General features: G+C 40.4%; 3 protein-coding genes across 5 annotated transcripts in view; 1 reads left to right on the top strand and 2 right to left on the bottom strand.

The window, feature by feature from the left end:
- Window positions 1-7,479, top strand: part of LOC137984313 (regulator of G-protein signaling 22-like) — a 39,554-nt gene extending 32,075 nt beyond the window's left edge. The window contains exons 25-27 of one of the 2 annotated variants that reach the window (XM_068831467.1): window positions 2,365-2,569; window positions 4,724-4,881; window positions 6,403-7,479. In XM_068831467.1, the coding sequence (XP_068687568.1) occupies window positions 2,365-2,569; window positions 4,724-4,881; window positions 6,403-6,474 (435 nt within the window). In that variant the 3' untranslated portion in view covers window positions 6,475-7,479. Of the gene's footprint in view, window positions 1-2,364; window positions 2,570-4,723; window positions 4,882-5,896 lie in introns of both variants that reach the window. The other variant, XM_068831466.1, reaches the window with a different exon arrangement.
- LOC137985440 (uncharacterized) lies at window positions 479-1,360 on the bottom strand. The gene has a single exon (XM_068833059.1). The coding sequence runs from the start codon at window positions 1,358-1,360 to the stop codon at window positions 479-481; it is 882 nt and encodes a 293-aa protein (XP_068689160.1).
- Window positions 2,590-20,000, bottom strand: part of LOC137984317 (uncharacterized) — an 18,416-nt gene continuing 1,005 nt past the window's right edge. Inside the window, exons 2-3 of one of the 2 annotated variants that reach the window (XM_068831472.1) lie at window positions 16,863-17,230; window positions 2,590-2,794 (exon numbers count right to left, since the gene is read on the bottom strand). The gene's annotated coding sequence lies outside the window, so the exon portion shown is untranslated. Of the gene's footprint in view, window positions 2,795-5,108; window positions 5,383-16,862; window positions 17,231-20,000 lie in introns of those variants that run through there. The other variant, XM_068831473.1, reaches the window with a different exon arrangement.

The following is a 20,000-nucleotide window of genomic DNA, read 5'->3' as shown; positions in this document are numbered from 1 at the left end:
TGTAGTGTTTCACAAATTAACGTTTGCCCCATTTTTTCGTCTCTATTAAAGTCCGTTTTAAACATGCTTTTACTTATGTAGTAAAATATTGTGTTTCAAATAAAAAGCAAATTACTAAACCACGCGTGAGAAAACTAAACCACCTCCTGCAAGGGCAATTAGTTTGTGGTTTCATGTCACTTCAGATTGGTTGCTGCACGATGGGAAACGTCAAAATCAAATCACTGTTCACGGTTTTCGGATTCGCACAATAATTAGAGATTAATTTGAAATATTTTCTTGCACTCAATTGCTTATTTGTCTCTCGGTTCAGGATGAGTTTTGATTCGAATAAACTATAATATACATGAAACGAATCATTAACGTAGACAACTGCCTTGGATATTTACTAAAATCCTCGTTTCGCTTGAATTGTGGGAGTGAGTGAGTGACTTTAACTTGTATTTGAAATGACATCTTTTTGTAATGAAAAAAATAATTATATTTCTTCGCAACTACGAAATGGATCTGTAATGATGTGACCTAGAGGTTGGTTCTTTGGAACTGTCATAAAATCCCCGTAAAGTGATGTCAAAACCTCTTTCCACTCACGAGGAGCTGGATGGTGAAAACCATCAAAGTTGACTTGTGTTGGGGGGAAGATATCCTCTGGTTTTCTTAAAATTGAACCGTAGTAAAACTTTCGTAAAAACCAGTTTCTGTGACTGTATATCTCCACGAAGTTTCCCTCATGGTCATTTTGAATTACAAAAAAGTCTAGTTGCAAGCCATCGTTATGTTTGCAGCCGTTTTCACTGCAATACTTGTAACAGCTTTCTTTGTCTCTGAGTTTTGCTAGAATGCCACTCCAAGAAGGGACTTCCCAGTAGACGTTTGTTTCCTCTGTTTGGAAGAATATATCTTTGGGAAGCTCTTTGACGCCATCTCTAACAAACTTCTCGAAGTCTAAATTTGGGATTGCGATATCTACATCCGTGTCGAAAGGAACGTGACCGTTGTGTCTTATGGCACCCACCAACGTACCTCTGTATAACCAGTACCTTACACCGTGTTTTTTCGCAATAAGATCAAAGATCCTCAACATCCTGGTTAGCACAAGTTGGGCTTGACGAGGCATCGTTTTTCCCTTGTGGCGAATGTCTGGACAGTTGATCTCACCATTGAGTATTCGCTCGCACTCACCCAAACTTGTGTAAGGAATTTCACGAAGAATCGATTCTTGCTCCCGTCGAAAAACGAAGTCCAGAGATTCCTTTAGATTTCTTAAAAAACTAATCGTGAACACGATTGATAATAAAGCCAAAATGAAAAAAGTTTTTTTGTAGGTTTTTGTCAAACTTAATGTGGAGATAAGAGCCATTGATCGGAAGCTTGTCTGCGTGTTTAAAAAGTTGATTGATGTAAGAGGCAAGAAATGAACCGTAAAGTGAGGTGCATACATTAGTCAATCGCCTCGAGGATCTACGGGACTAATTTACAGTTCTGTTTGGGGCTTTGACCAGACTGCTTTGAGTGGCTCGGCGTCTCGTCGGTAAAATCCAATGTTTAGAGAACGAGTAAGGTATATCTTGGAGTGGCTCGGCGGCTCGTCGGTAAAATTCAATGTTCGAAGAACGAGTAAGGTATATATTTGAGTGACTCGGCGGCTCGTCAGTAAAATCCAATGTTTAAAGAACGAGTAAAGTCTATCTTGGAGTGGCTCGGCGGCTCGTCGGTAAAATCCAATATTTCAAGAACGAGTAAAGTCTATCTTGGAGTGGCTCGGCGGCTCGTCGGTAAATCCAATGTTTAAAGAACGAGTAAGGTATATATTTGAGTGGCTCGGCGGCTCGTCGGTAAAATCCGATGTTTAAAGAACGAGTAAGGTATATCTTTGATCATGAGTGGCTCGACGGCTCGTCGATGAAATTCAGTGTTTTAGGAAAGATTAAGGTATATCTAAGTCCAGTGTAAGTCTACCCTATTTCTTTGAGTGGCTCCGCGACGCGTTAGTTAAATTCATTGTTTAAACCAGGCTTTAGGAAAGGTTCCCCAAAGCAAAGTGAGAAATTTGATCGGTATGTGATGGACTTCGAAAACAACGAAGAAAAACAATAGTCTTCCTGTATTTTGTTTTCTTTCCACGCCCGTTAAGTTTAATAATGAGCAAAGCTCTGGACAGCGCGAGTGAATGTCAGCCAATAAAAAAGTTCCGTGATTAGTGACCTGGCACTTTTCGCGACTGTAAGTTAATGTCCGGAGAACATTAGGCATTCTGGGAGGTATAATTTTTTTTTTGTGGTATCCTCGTAGCCTTCGTTCTCTATTCTCCTTAACACTGTATAACGACCGATTCTTAGACATGTTTCTTTTTCTTGTTTTCAGATTGACATCGGACCGGAACTCGCATCCAGAATAATTTATAAAGCGCAGGTATTTTCGACCGGAAAGAAAATTCCCAAAGAACAGAAGGAGCCAGTGTTATTTGACGAGGCCCAGAACATTTTGTTCAAAGAGCTGTTACCCTACTGGGCAGGGTTTTGTAAACAGTACACTCAGCCTGAAGACGAGACCAAAATCAAGTTACCGCGTAAGTAACTTTTCTTTCTTTCAGTTCTCTCTCCCATTTTTAATTAATGCAAAATTTAAATTTATTTAGTTTTTCGATATCTATTACACATTTTACATGCACAAACGAAGAGCTGTGATTATCGCTAAGTGATTAGTGAGCAACGCAAATTTGTTCTTGAGATGATTTACTCTTGGCCATTCTTTTCCATCGTCATTGCTTGAGTTACCTGCTATCCTGGGTGGCCTGTACAAGAACAGAGAACATCAAGGCAGGTCAATCGAGCCAAATGGTCGAGATGGCAGCAAAAAAATCGTAATTTTTTGAAAACCTTAACGATATTTTAGTTTTACTTTGAATGAAATAAATGGAGGATATTACACGATGGCGAGAAGGTTGAGTAGCAAGAGCAATGCGCGAACTAGTGAGATATTGTTCTTGCTCCGAGAACATAAATTTCGTATCTTCGAGCTAAGTTAAACGTATGTAATTTTCTTTTTATGATATGGACAATAAATATACATGGTAGAGATTGAAAACAAATTTTAAGCAAGGGCTAGCAGAACAAAGTGGACGCCCCGGATCTTCTTGAGAGATCTAACCAGCAAATAATTTGTAGATTTAAAACAAAATAATACTACAAGGTTGGTTGTACAGCTGTGAGGAGCTGGGACTCAAAAAATGTATATCTCCTCACAGCTGTACAACCAGCCTTGCAGAATATTTTGTTTTAAATCTAGAGATTGAAAAGCAGGCTTTAATACAAATACTGGGTATCATTACAAACAAACAAGGCGGGAATCGTGACTTCAATATAACCACTCGTGTTACATGCGAAAAATACGCCACTCGGTTCCCGGATGTAGTGGTTGTATTTATTCTACGAGTGTTTTAGTTCTTGGTAAAACTCGCCCGTCCATATTTGGGGTTTTTTAATCTGACGTCACGGCGGCCATGTTGGTGTACAGAACAATGCTGTAAAATGTCTTTTGGGAATTTGACTCTATTATTATGCAAAACTTGGGAAGTTCCCAAAAGACTTTTTCGCTATTGTTCTTTCCAACAAGATGGCCGCCGTGACGTCACGTGCAATCAAGCCATTTCCTATTGGCGGTTTTCATCTGACGTCACGGCGGCCATGTTGGTGTACAGAACAACGCTGTAAAACATCTTTTTGGAATTTGACTCTATTATTATGCAAAAACTTGTGGAACCAATTTCTACTGTTTTGTTACACCAACATGGCCGTCTCATCACGTGGATGAAAACCAAGGATGAAAGGGAGAAGTGATCCTCGCACTTATCTGGACAATTTAACACTTGACTTTCAGGAGTGATTAGTATGTAAATTCTCTTAACAATTTCAATGAAATGTCAGTCAGACAGGTATTGATAATTAACAATTAGACCCGTAGCCCGCAAGGGCTACGGGTCAATAGCCCATTCGGCTTCGCCTTATGGGCTATTGACCCGTGGCCCTTGAGGGCGAAGATTGTTTTAGTATCTCCCAACTAGTCGGACAGAAAAGGCAATAATAAAGTTAGCAAATGCAAGTCAAAAATATATTTATTTGGGAAGAAAAGAAAAGAAATCGTCACGCTTTTCGCTACTCGATGACTATTACTAATAGTCCTCTAGTAGCGTAGCCAATCAAAATGCAGCATTTGCATTAGTCCACTAGTTGGTTGATACTAATGAAGATGATTACCAGCTTAAGAGGTCATCGTTTAACTCTTTGACTCCCAGGAGTGATCGGTACGTAAATTCTCCTTGCAATTTCAATGAAATGTCAGTCCTAAAGGTATTGAGAATGAAGATGATTATCAGCTCGAGAGGTGCGATCTTGATATAAGATCAAATTCTTATGACTACAAAGAACTCCATGGTACTAGTTTTTATGGAAGAATGAGCGTTTCTATCTTGGTAATGAAAGGGCTAAGCCATTGTCTCAGGCTTCAAGGGGATTCGAACCCATCACCTCTGCGATACAAGTGCAATGTTCTACCAACTGAGCTATATTATATGAGGTTACTCTTTTTTTTTGCTAAAAAATCGTCACCGCAGTTATACAGTTTATCCAGCTCGTTCCTTGTTCTGGATAGTTTTATTTTCTAGTTCGCTTTGTAGGGCATTTTGTGTAAGTAATGAGAAATCTTTTTGGTTTGTACTGAATAGCCACTCGACAAGAGAAACTCCTTCAGAAGCGTTACGCGGAATTTCTCAAGTATCCCGCTGTCACAAAGACGATTGTATTACCCCATGTGTTCCCTACTTCGCATGGTCAGTCCAAAACTGAGCTTAGCTTTTCAGTGTCAGATGGAATGAAATGGAAGGTGAGATAAATAAATGTTACTGAGCTACAACAAGTTGCAAAATTGTTGAGACGCGTTCATTAAAAAACACCTTTTTCAGCTTCCAATACCCGCCGTATCTAGAATTCCAACCTTTCCCACTCCCCCCCCCCCGTCCATCTCCCCCTTTTAATGTTGACTGTATAAGTTTTCAGCATTTTTTTAGTCTTGCTAGCAACATTGATGGGGGGGGGGGGAGGGGGGGGGAAGGGAAAATGTTGGTCGAGTTTATTTTTTTGCAAGTTTATTCAGGCTCGGTCCATAAACTTGCAAAGAAGGAACGAGACCAATATTTTCGCATTGAGGACCGAACATGCAAGTTAGTTCAATAAGGTTTTTATTTATGCACAGGCTCTCTTGCGCAGGGTTTTGTATTCCTCTGGTCTTGCCTTTTCACCTGCTTCAGTTAACAATTCTGGAAACTCCGACATGACTAAATAAACAACTTGGATTTCTTGCATTTTCACTTTTATGTCCGAGAAACTGGAAACAGAAAGTGAGAAAGAGTTTGGCAACCCATATACGCTGCTTCGTGACCGGTCCATACTTAGGGGTTTCTTAGCGGTCCGTATTGCAAAATTTTGACCGCTCAGAGAACCAATCAGAATTCTCCTTTTCATCTCGGACCAGTTTGCCTATGTAAGAAATTAAATGAAAATTTCATTTCTCGAAATACCTGACTCCACTGAGTTTAACTTATGGATGCTGGACATTTTATATCGACTAGGCAGGTTTAGTTTGCCAACATATAGCATTGGTTAGCACTAAAGCCTAGACACCTCCTGACAATAACATGATTTATGTAATTATTATTCTCATCTTCATGGGTTATGCGTATTGTTGTACATTAAACAGTTTTAACGGAGTTTCAATTTACAAGAAAAGCAGTGTTTTCTGATAAGCATTGTTGTAAGAACGGCTTAAACAACCCTCTAACGTGCTGCGAAAGAGCACAAACTTTCCTACAATATCTGACAGTGAAAAAAACACATTTCAGGAGGCCAAGGATGTTGAAACAACTAGTATTGTGTCCAGCACAACCGAAAGCGCGCGAGGTAAACTTGCAGAGAATGGTCCGTCCATGAACCTAGTATCAAATCAACAAACCCAAGTCGAAGTCCACACATGACACTGGGGCTCCTGTGTACTTGGATCGGGCCGTGGTCACCTTGACGTCTTCAGTCCAGCTTGTTCAAATGGCGCTCAGTGCTATCCAGTGTCTGCATTGTCATCATACAGCTTATTCCAAAGTGGACTTCATTTGAGTATTCTTTTGTTTGCTTGCAAATTAGATCTTCATGCCTTGTTCAATGATTAATATTAATACATGTATATGATTAATGATTAATATTAATATATTGAATTTTTTGCTTAAGAACGAGACAGCAGCAGCTAATTTGCTAGCAAGCGAAAGAATACTAAAATGGAGGCCATTTTGGAACAAGGTGTATTGAATGGGTACAGTGACGTAAACTGATTGTGAAATTTTCGTTTACATGCCAGCGGTGGGGTTTTGGTACCAATGGGCTCTATGTATCCTCATCCTCGAAGTGTGTTATTTTGAAGGCCTTGTAGAGTCATGCTTCTGAAGTCTATTGGATCGACTTCCAAGACAACATGCATAGAACCGATGAGACGAGGACTCAAGGAAAGCAATTGCTGCTTCAAGGATAACAAACTCTCTGGGGATGTGTTAAACACCTTACAGCAAACTTTTAATTGTTTGTAACTGATTTAGCGGGTGTAGTGTACTTGTCATAGAAAATATATTTTTCTGTCAAGATTGTGGCATTACTTTGTACATTCGACAATATTTATTATTTTTTTGCAGTAAATTATTTTGTTGCATTTCTCAGCCTTCGTTACTGGAGTGGGGCGATCATATTCTATTTAGCAAAATTTCTGGTTTGAAATGTCAGAACAGTCCCCTCTACAAACTCTGGTCAGAAATTCCATTTGCTTAACGGCAGAAATCCATAACAAAAAAGTGTCAATCTTTGGAATTGGACTACCATCAACTTACGGTAATATCTAAATTTAGAACACAGGTCCCGCCAACTAATGGCCAATCAGATTGGGCCTGATGACCCCAACGCCTCTGATTGGTCGGCAGCCAAGTCGCCGCACGAGGGAATGTTCCATCGTGCTAAATGTAAAATCATGGTTCTGGCACGGAACGCAATGCCGCCATGTTTTTCTTTCCCCTAAAACTCTAGCGGTATCCATGCTGAAATAGTTACCGGAAATCCCCCACTTCTATCCCGATTGGTGGCTTCTTTATTGACTTAGAAATTAATCGTTTTTTCAAGTTTCCAGTTCTGTGACGTCATTCGTTTCGAAAATTTCCGAATTGTCACCTTGCGTGACACCATGATACAAAGCTATTTGGTTGAAATAAATGGCGAGTATCCCTATGAATCCCTGCAATTTGAGACTTTCAAGTACATTATGACATATGGTCAAACACATGTATTTTATCTCATGAGTGAAAAGTAAGCGGTTTCAATCCAGTTGTTTTCGTTGATTGCTGGTCGCCATATTTGGAGCGGTGTCTGACAATTGCATACAGCAGACTGCCTACAAATAGCACTGATAAACATTATTTAAGTCTAAGCAACCATTTCAAATAGCGCTGATAAACATTTAAGTCTATGAACTCGTTTTAAAACGGTTAGCGTTCAATAATTGCTGCAGTCTGCAAATGTCAGACACCGTATTTGGAGACCACTTTGATCCACCAACATTGGTGTCTTAAGATTCGTGAAACGCTTCGACTATTAACTCAGAAACGATGTACCGCACAGACCTGAGAATTGGAGAGGTGGTTAAAACATATGTTTTCTACAACATTCCAAGTCCTTGGCCTTTTTCATTGAACGGTTCAGAATAATAAATTATCTTTTTGTTGCATGACAGTGAAAACGATCTATTGGTCTTTAAGCCGCGGCTACACGAGCGATTTTTTGCTCGCGCTGATGATGCGATTTTTATAAACTTTGTTGCGTCGCCAGCGCGAGCTGAAAATGACACGTGTAGCCACCCTTGAACTGGCGACGCGAGTGGTGAAAAAATCGCAAGAAAAAAGTCGCCGAAGTTGAAACTTTCGCGACAAAATCGCAGAGATAGTTCCCTATGTAGCCACCCTGCAACTTTTTGCCCGCGCTTGCGACGCGAGTAAAGAGTATTTAGCCAATGAAATTAAACTACGAATGTCTGTTTTATAGCGCCCAGATCTCTTCAAGTATGCGATTTGCGCGGCCTTCAATTTGTCGCCAAAAATTTGTCACAAGTGTAGCCACCCTGGCGCGCAGGCGACGCGACCAAATCTGAAAAAGATCGCATCACCGGCGCGAGACAAAAATCGCTCGTGTAACCGCGGCTTTATTCTCTTCGTTTACAACAGAGCATTTTAGACGTCCCAGTCTGCATGAAACCATCTCTCGCCTCTGTCTGAGACAAGACCAGACACGCACGGTTCTTACGTTACGTTCAACTGAAATGTCAATTGCTGGTTAAAGAAAAAAACCAGCATCTTAAATTTTTTTGGTAAGCTGGGTATCGAAGAGCCAGAACATTTGCGCACGCGCCGACCGAATGTTTAAACAAGAGAGAAAAACGCAGTACCTCCAGACACCGGCGCTGGAGCGTCGTACCAAACGAGTCATCCCGGGATTTCGGCCCGTGCGATCGCTTTTGGACGCAGTTGGCCCTTCGCTGCTTTCTGCTACCGACCTTGCCTCCCGGTACGGCATTGAGGGAGAGATATGTCGGCCCCTAAACCATATGTGACAAATCCCACGCCTACTCACAGCTCCGAAACCGCCCTTGTCAATATAGCGTAAGAATTAGATAGCTTATATATTGAAGAAAAAAGTCATTTTCTCTCTCATATGGTAAGCACTGGAGTCGCAGATTACAAAGTGTGCGCACGCGCCCTGCTAAACTTAACATACACATAGGCATAAGCTTTATTTCATCTCGAATTTCCGAGAAACTGTAGGAGCTGATGTCTTGGAGATATTAAATTTCGGTTAAAATACATAGCATATACAGATACCTACTAAACAAATAAAATTTAAAGATATATTCATTAAAAAGAAAAGCCGCTGTACAAAATGCGGTCCAGCTGGATTCTCTTTTAAAACCAGTAAACTCATAGGTACGGAAAAAATCAGGTAGCGCATTTCGCAACTTAGCTGATACGTAAGAAAAAAAAGAACTAAGACCATAACTGGTTGTTCCAGTTTATTGAGGGACAGAATGTAATTTCCGCGAATATCATGCATAAGAAGGGGACGGGAGAGAAGACGCAGTTTTCATATAAGCAGAAAAACCCTCAGTTTTTTCAAAAAAAATTTGATGAGGGCCAGTCTCGTGCTTCTTAAGTTGCCTCGCTCATTCATGCCCAAAAAGAATTCTGGGTAATTTTGCCATTCCAGGACAAGGGAAGACTCCCGATTCTCATTTCATAGTTTATTTCATAAGTGTCGGGTCACTCAGTCCTACCAGCAAAATAACGTATCGATTGAAGGTTTTAGCTTTCAAAACTTGCCCAGATTGTGTCAGTAGGTCTTGGAATTCGTCCACAGAAAGGCCAGAGAGACGACTTCACTCGTGAAACGCCATGTTTACAACTGACAGAGCATTTTAGGCGTCCCAGTCTGCATGAAACCATCTCTCACCTCTGTCTGAGACAAGACCAGACACGCACGGTTCTTACGTTACGTTCAACTGAAATGTCAATTGCTGGTTAAAAAAAAAACACCAGCATCTTAAATTTTTTTGGTAAGCTGGGTATCAAAGAGCCAGAACATTTGCGCATGCGGTGATCGAATGTTTGAACAAGAGAGAAAAACGCAGTACCTCCAGACACCGGCGCTGGAGCGTCGTACCAAACGAGTCATCCCGGGATTTCGGCCCGTGCGATCGCTTTTGGACGCAGTTGGCCCTTCGCTGCTTTCTGCTACCGACCTTGCCTCCCGGTACGGCATTGAGGGAGAGATATGTCGGCCCCTAAACCATATGTGACAAATCCCACGCCTACTCACAGCTCCGAAACCGCCCTTGTCAATATAGCGTAAGAATTAGATAGCTTATATATTGAAGAAAAAAGTCATTTTCTCTCTCATATGGTAAGCACTGGAGTCGCAGATTACAAAGTGTGCGCACGCGCCCTGCTAAACTTAACATACACATAGGCATAAGCTTTATTTCATCTCAAATTTCCGAGAAACTGTAGGAGCCGATGTCTTGGAGACATTAAATTTCGGTTAAAATACATAGCATATACAGATACCTACTAAACAAATAATATTTAAAGATATATTCATTAAAAAGAAAAGCCGCTGTACAAAATGCGGTCCAGCTGGATTCTCTTTTGAAACCAGTAAACTCATAGGTACGGAAAAAATCAGGTAGCGCATTTCGCAACTTAGCTGATACGTAAGAAAAAAAAAGAACTATGACCATAACTGGTTGTTCCAGTTTATTGAGGGACAGAATGTAATTTCCGCGAACATCATGCATAAGAAGGGGACGGGAGAGAAGACGCAGTTTTCATATAAGCGGAAAAACCCTCAGTTTTTTCAAAAAAAATTTGATGAGGGCCAGTCTCGTGCTTCTTAAGTTGCCTCGCTCATTCATGCCCAAAATGAATTCTGGGTAATTTTGCCATTCCAGGACAAGGGAAGACTCCCGATTCTCATTTCATAGTTTATTTCATAAGTGTCGGGTCACCCAGTCCTACCAGCAAAATAACGTATGGATTGAAGGTTTTAGCTTTCAAAACTTGCCCAGATTGTGTCAGTAGGTCTTGGAATTCGTCCACAGAAAGGCCAGAGAGACGACTTCACTCGTGAAACGCCATGTTTACAACTGACAGAGCATTTTAGGCGTCCCAGTCTGCATGAAACCATCTCTCACCTCTGTCTGAGACAAGACCAGACACGCACGGTTCTTACGTTACGTTCAACTGAAATGTCAATTGCTGGTTAAAAAAAAAAACCAGCATCTTAAATTTTTTTGGTAAGCTGGGTATCGAAGAGCCAGAACATTTGCGCATGCGCTGATCGAATGTTTGAACAAGAGAGAAAAACGCAGTACCTCCAGACACCGGCGCTGGAGCGTCGTACCAAACGAGTCATCCCGGGATTTCGGCCCGTGCGATCGCTTTTGGACGCAGTTGGCCCTTCGCTGCTTTCTGCTACCGACCTTGCCTCCCGGTACGGCATTGAGGGAGAGATATGTCGGCCCCTAAACCATATGTGACAAATCCCACGCCTACTCACAGCTCCGAAACCGCCCTTGTCAATATAGCGTAAGAATTAGATAGCTTATATATTGAAGAAAAAAGTCATTTTCTCTCTCATATGGTAAGCACTGGAGTCGCAGATTACAAAGTGTGCGCACGCGCCCTGCTAAACTTAACATACACATAGGCATAAGCTTTATTTCATCTCAAATTTCCGAGAAACTGTAGGACCTGATGTCTTCGAGACATTAAATTTCGGTTAAAATACATAGCATATACAGATACCTACTAAACAAATAATATTTAAAGATATATTCATTAAAAAGAAAAGCCGCTGTACAAAATGCGGTCCAGCTGGATTCTCTTTTGAAACCAGTAAACTCATAGGTACGAAAAAAATCAGGTAGCGCATTTCGCAACTTAGCTGATACGTAAGAAAAAAAAAGAACTAAGACCATAACTGGTTGTTCCAGTTTATTGAGGGACAGAATGTAATTTCCGCGAATATCATGCATAAGAAGGGGGGACGGGAGAGAAGACGCAGTTTTCATATAAGCAGAAAAACCCTCAGTTTTTTCAAAAAAAATTTGATGAGGGCCAGTCTCGTGCTTCTTAAGTTGCCTCGCTCATTCATGCCCAAAAAGAATTCTGGGTAATTTTGCCATTCCAGGACAAGGGAAGACTCCCGATTCTCATTTCATAGTTTATTTCATAAGTGTCGGGTCACCCAGTCCTACCAGCAAAATAACGTATGGATTGAAGGTTTTAGCTTTCAAAACTTGCCCAGATTGTGTCAGTAGGTCTTGGAATTCGTCCACAGAAAGGCCAGAGAGACGACTTCACTCGTGAAACGCCATGTTTACAACTGACAGAGCATTTTAGGCGTCCCAGTCTGCATGAAACCATCTCTCACCTCTGTCTGAGACAAGACCAGACACGCACGGTTCTTACGTTACGTTCAACTGAAATGTCAATTGCTGGTTAAAAAAAAAAAACCAGCATCTTAAATTTTTTTGGTAAGCTGGGTATCGAAGAGCCAGAACATTTGCGCATGCGCTGATCGAATGTTTGAACAAGAGAGAAAAACGCAGTACCTCCAGACACCGGCGCTGGAGCGTCGTACCAAACGAGTCATCCCGGGATTTCGGCCCGTGCGATCGCTTTTGGACGCAGTTGGCCCTTCGCTGCTTTCTGCTACCGACCTTGCCTCCCGGTACGGCATTGAGGGAGAGATATGTCGGCCCCTAAACCATATGTGACAAATCCCACGCCTACTCACAGCTCCGAAACCGCCCTTGTCAATATAGCGTAAGAATTAGATAGCTTATATATTGAAGAAAAAAGTCATTTTCTCTCTCATATGGTAAGCACTGGAGTCGCAGATTACAAAGTGTGCGCACGCGCCCTGCTAAACTTAACATACACATAGGCATAAGCTTTATTTCATCTCAAATTTCCGAGAAACTGTAGGAGCTGATGTCTTGGAGACATTAAATTTTGGTTAAAATACATAGCATATACAGATACCTACTAAACAAATAATATTTAAAGATATATTCATTAAAAAGAAAAGCCGCTGTACAAAATGCGGTCCAGCTGGATTCTCTTTTAAAACCAGTAAACTCATAGGTACGGAAAAAATCAGGTAGCGCATTTCGCAACTTAGCTGATACGTAAGAAAAAAAAAGAACTAAGACCATAACTGGTTGTTCCAGGTTTATTGAGGGACAGAATGTAATTTCCGCGAATATCATGCATAAGAAGGGGACGGGAGAGAAGACGCAGTTTTCATATAAGCAGAAAACCCCTCAGTTTTTTTAAAAAAAATTTGATGAGGGCCAGTCTCGTGCTACTTAAGTTGCCTCGCTCATTCATGCCCAAAAAGAATTCTGGGTAATTTTGCCATTCCAGGACAAGGGAAGACTCCCGATTCTCATTTCATAGTTTATTTCATAAGTGTCGGGTCACCCAGTCCTACCAGCAAAATAACGTATCGATTGAAGGTTTTAGCTTTCAAAACTTGCCCAGATTGTGTCAGTAGGTCTTGGAATTCGTCCACAGAAAGGCCAGAGAGACGACTTCTCTCGTGAAACGCCATGTTTACAACTGACAGAGCATTTTAGGCGTCCCAGTCTGCATGAAACCATCTCTCACCTCTGTCTGAGACAAGACCAGACACGCACGGTTCTTACGTTACGTTCAACTGAAATGTCAATTGCTGGTTAAAAAAAAAAACCAGCATCTTAAATTTTTTTGGTAAGCTGGGTATCGAAGAGCCAGAACATTTGCGCATGCGCCGATCGAATGTTTGAGCAAGAGAGAAAAACGCAGTACTTCCAGACACCGGCGCTGGAGCGTCGTACCAAACTAGTCATCCCGGGATTTCGGCCCGTGCGATCGCTTTTGGACGCAGTTGGCCCTTCGCTGCTTTCTGCTACCGACCTTGCCTCCCGGTACGGCATTGAGGGAGAGATATGTCGGCCCCTAAACCATATGTGACAAATCCCACGCCTACTCACAGCTCCGAAACCGCCCTTGTCAATATAGCGTAAGAATTAGATAGCTTATATATTGAAGAAAAAAGTCATTTTCTCTCTCATATGGTAAGCACTGGAGTCGCAGATTACAAAGTGTGCGCACGCGCCCTGCTAAACTTAACATACATATAGGGATAAGCTTTATTTCATCTCGAATTTCCGAAAAACTGTAGGAGCTAATATCTTGGAGACATTAAATTTCGGCTAAAATACATAGCATATACAGATACCTACTAAATACATAATATTTAGAGATATATTCATTTAAAGAAAAGCCGCTGTACAAATGCGGCCCAGCTGGATTCTCTTTTAAAACCAGTAAACTCATAGGTACGGATAAAATCAGGTAGCGCATTTCGCGACTTAGCTGATACGTAAGAAAAAAAAAGAACTAAGACCATAACTGGTTGTTCCAGGTTTATTGAGGGACAGAATGTAATTTCCGCGAAGATCATGCATAAGAAGGGGACGGGAGAGAAAACGCAGTTTTCATATAAGCGGAAAAACCTTCAGTTTTTTCAAAAAAAAATTCAATGAGGGCCAGTCTCGTGCTTCTTAAGTTGCCTCGCTCATGCATGCTCAAAAGAATTTTGGGTAATTCTGCCATTCCATGACAAGGGAAAACTCCCGATTCTCATTTCATAGTTTATTTCATAAGTGTCGGGTCACCCAGTCCTACCAGCAAAATAACGTATCGATTGAAGGTTTTAGCTTTCAAAACTTGCCCAGATTGTGTCAGTAGGTCCTGGAATTCGTCCACTGAAAGGCCAGAGAGAAAACTTCACTCGTGAACCGCCATGTTTACAACAATGCATTTTAGGCGTCCCAGTCTGCATGAAACCATCTCTCACCTCTGTCTGAGAAAAGACCAGACACGTACGGTTCTTACGTTACGTTCAACCGAAATGTCAATTGCTGGTTAAAAAGAAAAACCAGCATGTTAAATTTTTTTGGTAAGCTAGGTATCGAAGAGCCAGAACATTTGCGCATGCGCCGATCGAATGCTTGAACAAGAGAGAAAAACGCAGTACCTCCAGACACCGGCGCTGGAGCGTCGTACCAAACGAGTCATCCCGGGATTTCGGCCCGTGCGATCGCTTTTGGACGCAGTTGGCCCTTCGCTGCTTTCTGCTACCGACCTTGCCTCCCGGTACGGCATTGAGGGAGAGATATGTCGGCCCCTAAACCATATGTGACAAATCCCACGCCTACTCACAGCTCCGAAACCGCCCTTGTCAATATAGCGTAAGAATTAGATAGCTTATATATTGAAGAAAAAAGTCATTTTCTCTCTCATATGGTAAGCACTGGAGTCGCAGATTACAAAGTGTGCGCACGCGCCCTGCTAAAGTTAACATACATATAGGGATAAGCTTTATTTCATCTCGAATTTCCGAAAAACTGTAGGAGCTAATATCTTGGAGACATTAAATTTCGGCTAAAATACATAGCATATACAGATACCTACTAAATACATAATATTTAAAGATATATTCATTAAAAAGAAAAGCCGCTGTACAAAATGCGGCCCAGCTGGATTCTCTTTTAAAACCAGTAAACTCATAGGTACGGATAAAATCAGGTAGCGCATTTCGCAACTTAGCTGATACGTAAGAAAAAAAAGAACGAAGACCATAACTGGTTGTTCCAGGTTTATTGAGGGACAGAATGTAATTTCCGCGAAGATCATGCATAAGAAGGGGACGGGAGAGAAAAAGCAGTTTTTATATAAGCAGAAAAACCTTCAGTTTTTTTAAAACAAAATTCGATGAGGGCCAGTCTCGTGCTTCTTAAGTTGCCTCGCTCATGCATGCCCAAAAGAATTCTGGGTAATTCTGCCATTCCATGACAAGGGAAGACTCCCGATTCTCATTTCATAGTTTTTTTCATAAGTGTCGGGCCACCCAGTCCTACCAGCAGTTAAAAACTGATCAAACGAGTCATCCCGTGCGATCGATTAGTAAGTATAATTGCATTGCCTGGCTAGTATTTTAACAGCAAAACCCAACAACAATGAAAGCTGTGAGGTTCAACAACAATGCAACCAGTAAGGAAAACATGTAATGTTTACAACAACTGCAATCTTTGGAATATGTACCACAGCTGTATTTTCCCAGACAAAAATTACTTTTTACTGTTGTTGACTAAATTACAGTCAAATCGTAACTTTTAAATACAGATACAAATCAGGATTTTTATTGAGAACTTGTAAAAAAAAAGAGGTCAAGATTTTGTCTTTCACAATCTCCAATCTGTTCTGGTGTTATCAAATTCAGGAGTAGAGTGTGTAAACAGTTTTCAAGCCTCAACCCAAAGCTTGTAGTAATGTTAACGTTTTCAAGTAGAAATCAATATTGATGAAATTTAATGCTGGTAAAAGTATTTTGAGAAAATAAATTTTCGTTGTGTGCATCCTTAGTATTTAATTTACATGAACTCATTTCTTACCGGTTTTGCATAGGTGAGGTTACTGGTGATCTGTTTAAATAATGGAACCCTACAATTTGCTGTTCTTAAGACAGCCCGATTTAGGCAAACGATTGAGAACTCTTCGTGTTCTGTAACACAACACATTCCTGTTTACGCAGAGTATCAAGTGATATATGAGTCAATGAATCAATAAGTCAATGAGTCATGAGTCAATGAGTTAGTGCAGTTACCCCAACCCATAAAATGAAAGCTAAAATTTCAGAGAGTGCTTAGGCCTAATCACTGAAACGAGGGCTTAGGCTTAATCAATAAATTATTGCTATATTGACTGTGAGTCTCATTGACTCATTGACCATTTGACTCATAAATCATGGGACCTCGTTTACGCAAGTAAATTGACAAAAACAATATCAATGCCAATCAATCCTTGCTTGCTTAAAGAACATATTCTTCAGGTACCCAACGAACAGCGGAACAAATAACCTTTACTGTTTATTTACGACACTTAGTCAGTTGTTCGAACCTTGCAGGCTCTTCAAAATGAAATTAAAAAAAAACGAATGACCCTGACACGATGGATAAGAACTCAGTTGAGACCTATATTAACAGAAAATTACAACTCATGCCATATTATTTCCTACCAGCCCTTTTAAAACAAGTCTTCACCCGCGAACACTGATTCCTGAGTGCACCTGAATAAAGTCTTAGACCAAAAATACTTGAGGAAATGGGCAAGGTCAAATTACCTTCAGCTGAACTTGCCTTCAGATTTGGGCACTTCAAGACAGCAGATGCACTCTCTTGCTGTCTCTCTGAGCTCACAAGGGCCGCAGGTACACCAGTTTAGATTCATTGACCTCTCATCCTCTTTGGTGTCTTCATCAGAACCCTTGTTTTCGTCGGGAACACGCTCTCGCTCGAAGCGATACGGCTCCAGAGCAGCCATTTCGACTACTTCATTGGTGCTTGAGCTCTTTGACGTCACGCATACTTCGCGTGGCTTCTAAGTTAAATCAAAATGGCGGCGTCCAGGATTACTTTGGAGGAGGATTTCGTTGGGTTGGAACGCACTTTAGAGGCTGAAATTATGGTGAGTGGCTTCTCTTTGTATTAGCTTTTTGGTGGTAAAAAGAAAAAAACAAGGACTATTTTGGTGCAAACTTCTCATTTAACTTCGAAAATCACAATTTTAACATGTCCGTAAAAAGTATCAGTAGAAGTGGGTAAGAATGGTTGTTCTTATTTTGTTTTAAATATAAGTTTGGTGCCAATTGAATTCAAATTGTTTAACTATATATATTTTCCTGGATCAAACATTGCAAAACATGCATGGGCATTCGACCATCGCATAGATTTTGATAATTCTGCTCTTATCGACAAAGCCTCTTTTCGCGGCATTAAGAAAACTTTGGAGGCTTGGCACATCTCTGCTACCATGCATGCTGACAATAATTCAGAGCCGATTCCAAACCAGTATAGAATTCTCTTTGAACAATAGTCACCTAATTTACACATCTTTTGTTCTCTTATTATATTTATCTCGCCTTTTCTTGCATATACTTTATTATCCTGCATTCCACTTTATATCGGTCGAAGGCTGTACATCGACAGCCGAAAGCTAATGTTCTTTTTTGAATTTTCAGCCAGCGAACGTTTTTCTTGTATTTTAAAAAAGAAAACAAAATAATTTCCCTTGACAGTCCCGGATTTAAGTCCTTTGGTGTATATAAGGTTTATCAAACAACACGCGCAGTCCTCCAATCGGTAAGCAGCAAATTTTTGCGGTTTTAGAGCACAAACTCGCGCGAAATTTGGCACGTACCCAGCTCGTGTGAATTCAACATTCAAAGAAGAAAAGTGAAATAAGATTGCCAGCTTCATAGCGACACTGTGAGTAAAATTAATTTCCTTTTTGCTTTTAAATGTCCTCGTTTTCTTAGTCAGCTCACATTCTAATTAATTCTTTGTTTAATCATAATGTTGACCTCGGGTAATCATCTCTAATGTAACTGGAAAAAATAAAACCTGACCGTAACCCAAGCTGATCCCAACCCGAGCCAATTTATCCCTTGGGAACCCTTGCAGCGAGGGTGAATAGTTTGAAATATTTTGTTGTACTCCACTGCTGATTTGTCTCTCGGTTCAGATTAAAGGCATGCGCAAACTGCTTCAACATTTGCTCCAACATCCTTTCGATTTTGCTAAACAGCGATGTTGAGACAATTTGCCTCTTTCCCAACCCCCCCGCACCCTCCCCCCCCCCCCCCCCTTCAACCGTGCTGATAGTTGAATCCATGTTGAATGAATCCAAATATGTTGAATGAATCCAAATAATGGATTGACTGGGTTATGCAAACAAAAGATGTTGTTGACTACTCTCAATGCTCGCTCTGTTAGGAATAAAACAGTGGATATTTTTGATTTTATTTGTGAAAGTAAAGCAGATCTCATTGCTATTACAGAGACTTAGCTTACAAAAAATGACTCAGCTGTCAAAGTGGAGTTATGCCCTGTTGGATATAAAATAGTAGATCATCCACGAACTGGACGTACTGGTGGTGGTACTGCTCTTATATTTCGTGATACACTGAATATAAAAAAAGTGGATGGTGGTCAAAAAGACTCGTTTGAATTCTCAGAGTGGACTGTGACATCATCATCCCATAATGTGTGCATTGTTATTGTTTACCGACCACCGTATTCCGAAGATCATAAAGTCTCTACATGTGATGTATTCTTTGACGAGTTCTCTGATTATCTGGAATCTCTTTTACTTTGCAAAGAACAACTGCTAATCACAGGAGATTTTAATATTCATACAGACAAAGGTCATCAGGATCCGATTTCTTCGATTTTTCTAAACTTACTTGAATCATTCAATCTACAGCAACATGTTACTATGCCTACGCACCTCCATAGTTTAGATCTTATCATCACTCGTATGTCTGAAAAACTTGTACATGAATCACCTCAAATTGATCGCTACATGTCTGATCATGCTGCCATTTTATTCTGGTTATCATCATACAAACCTGACCTTTCTGTTAAGTCCATCACCTACAGAAAGCTAAAATCGATTGATATGAATCAAATGAAAAGTGATTTGAAAGATTCCGACATGTGTGTGGTTAATCATTTGTATGTAGAAGATGTGAGTGGAACAGATTTGAAAGCTATGGCCTTAAAATATAATGCTACACTATCATCAGTGCTGGAGCATCATGCCCCCTTAAAAGTTGTTACTAAGACTTTAAGACCTACTGTCCCATGGTATAATAAGCTCATTGTTTGTGCAAGAAAGTTGCCAAGGAAAGCTGAGAGAAAATGGAGAAGAACTAGAACAATGGAAGACCTACAAGTATTTAAAACTAGAAGAAATTATGTGACTTTCCTGTTGAATAAGGCAAGACGTCAATTTTACTCTGAGTTTATGGAAGAGAACAGTGTTGATCAACGCAAACTTTTCAGAGCTGCAAATGAGATCCTGGGCATTAAAGAGAACTTAGTTCCTACATTAAGTGGCAGCACCCTTTGAATGGAACAAACTTCCAAAATCACTTAGATTAGAGAACGATTTAAAATCTTTCAACACAAAACTTAAGACATTTTTATTTCAAAAAGCTTATTATTAATTTTTTAACTGTAAATATAACTGTAACTGTAACTGTAAAATACAACTGTAAATATAATCATAATTTGTCATAATTTTTAAACATTGTAAATAACCTTATTGTTAATTTTAAGCGCCTGAGATCATTTACCTATGGATCATGCGCTATATAAGTACTTAATTTGATTGATTGATTGATTGATGAATTGAAAGTCAGTGAAAGTGTCACGCTCAACATCGTTAAACATCGTTCAACATCTAAAGGAGAGACTTA

The sequence above is a fragment of the Montipora foliosa genome, chromosome 14 (genome assembly GCF_036669935.1).
Source record: "Montipora foliosa isolate CH-2021 chromosome 14, ASM3666993v2, whole genome shotgun sequence".
NCBI classification, from domain to species: domain Eukaryota; kingdom Metazoa; phylum Cnidaria; class Anthozoa; order Scleractinia; family Acroporidae; genus Montipora; species Montipora foliosa.
This window is presented reverse-complemented; position numbering and strand designations above follow the sequence as displayed.

Coding starts and splice junctions, on each gene's coding strand:
- LOC137985440 (XM_068833059.1), bottom strand. CDS start 1,360: ATGGCTCTTATCTCCACATTAAGTTTGACAAAAACCTACAAAAAAACT.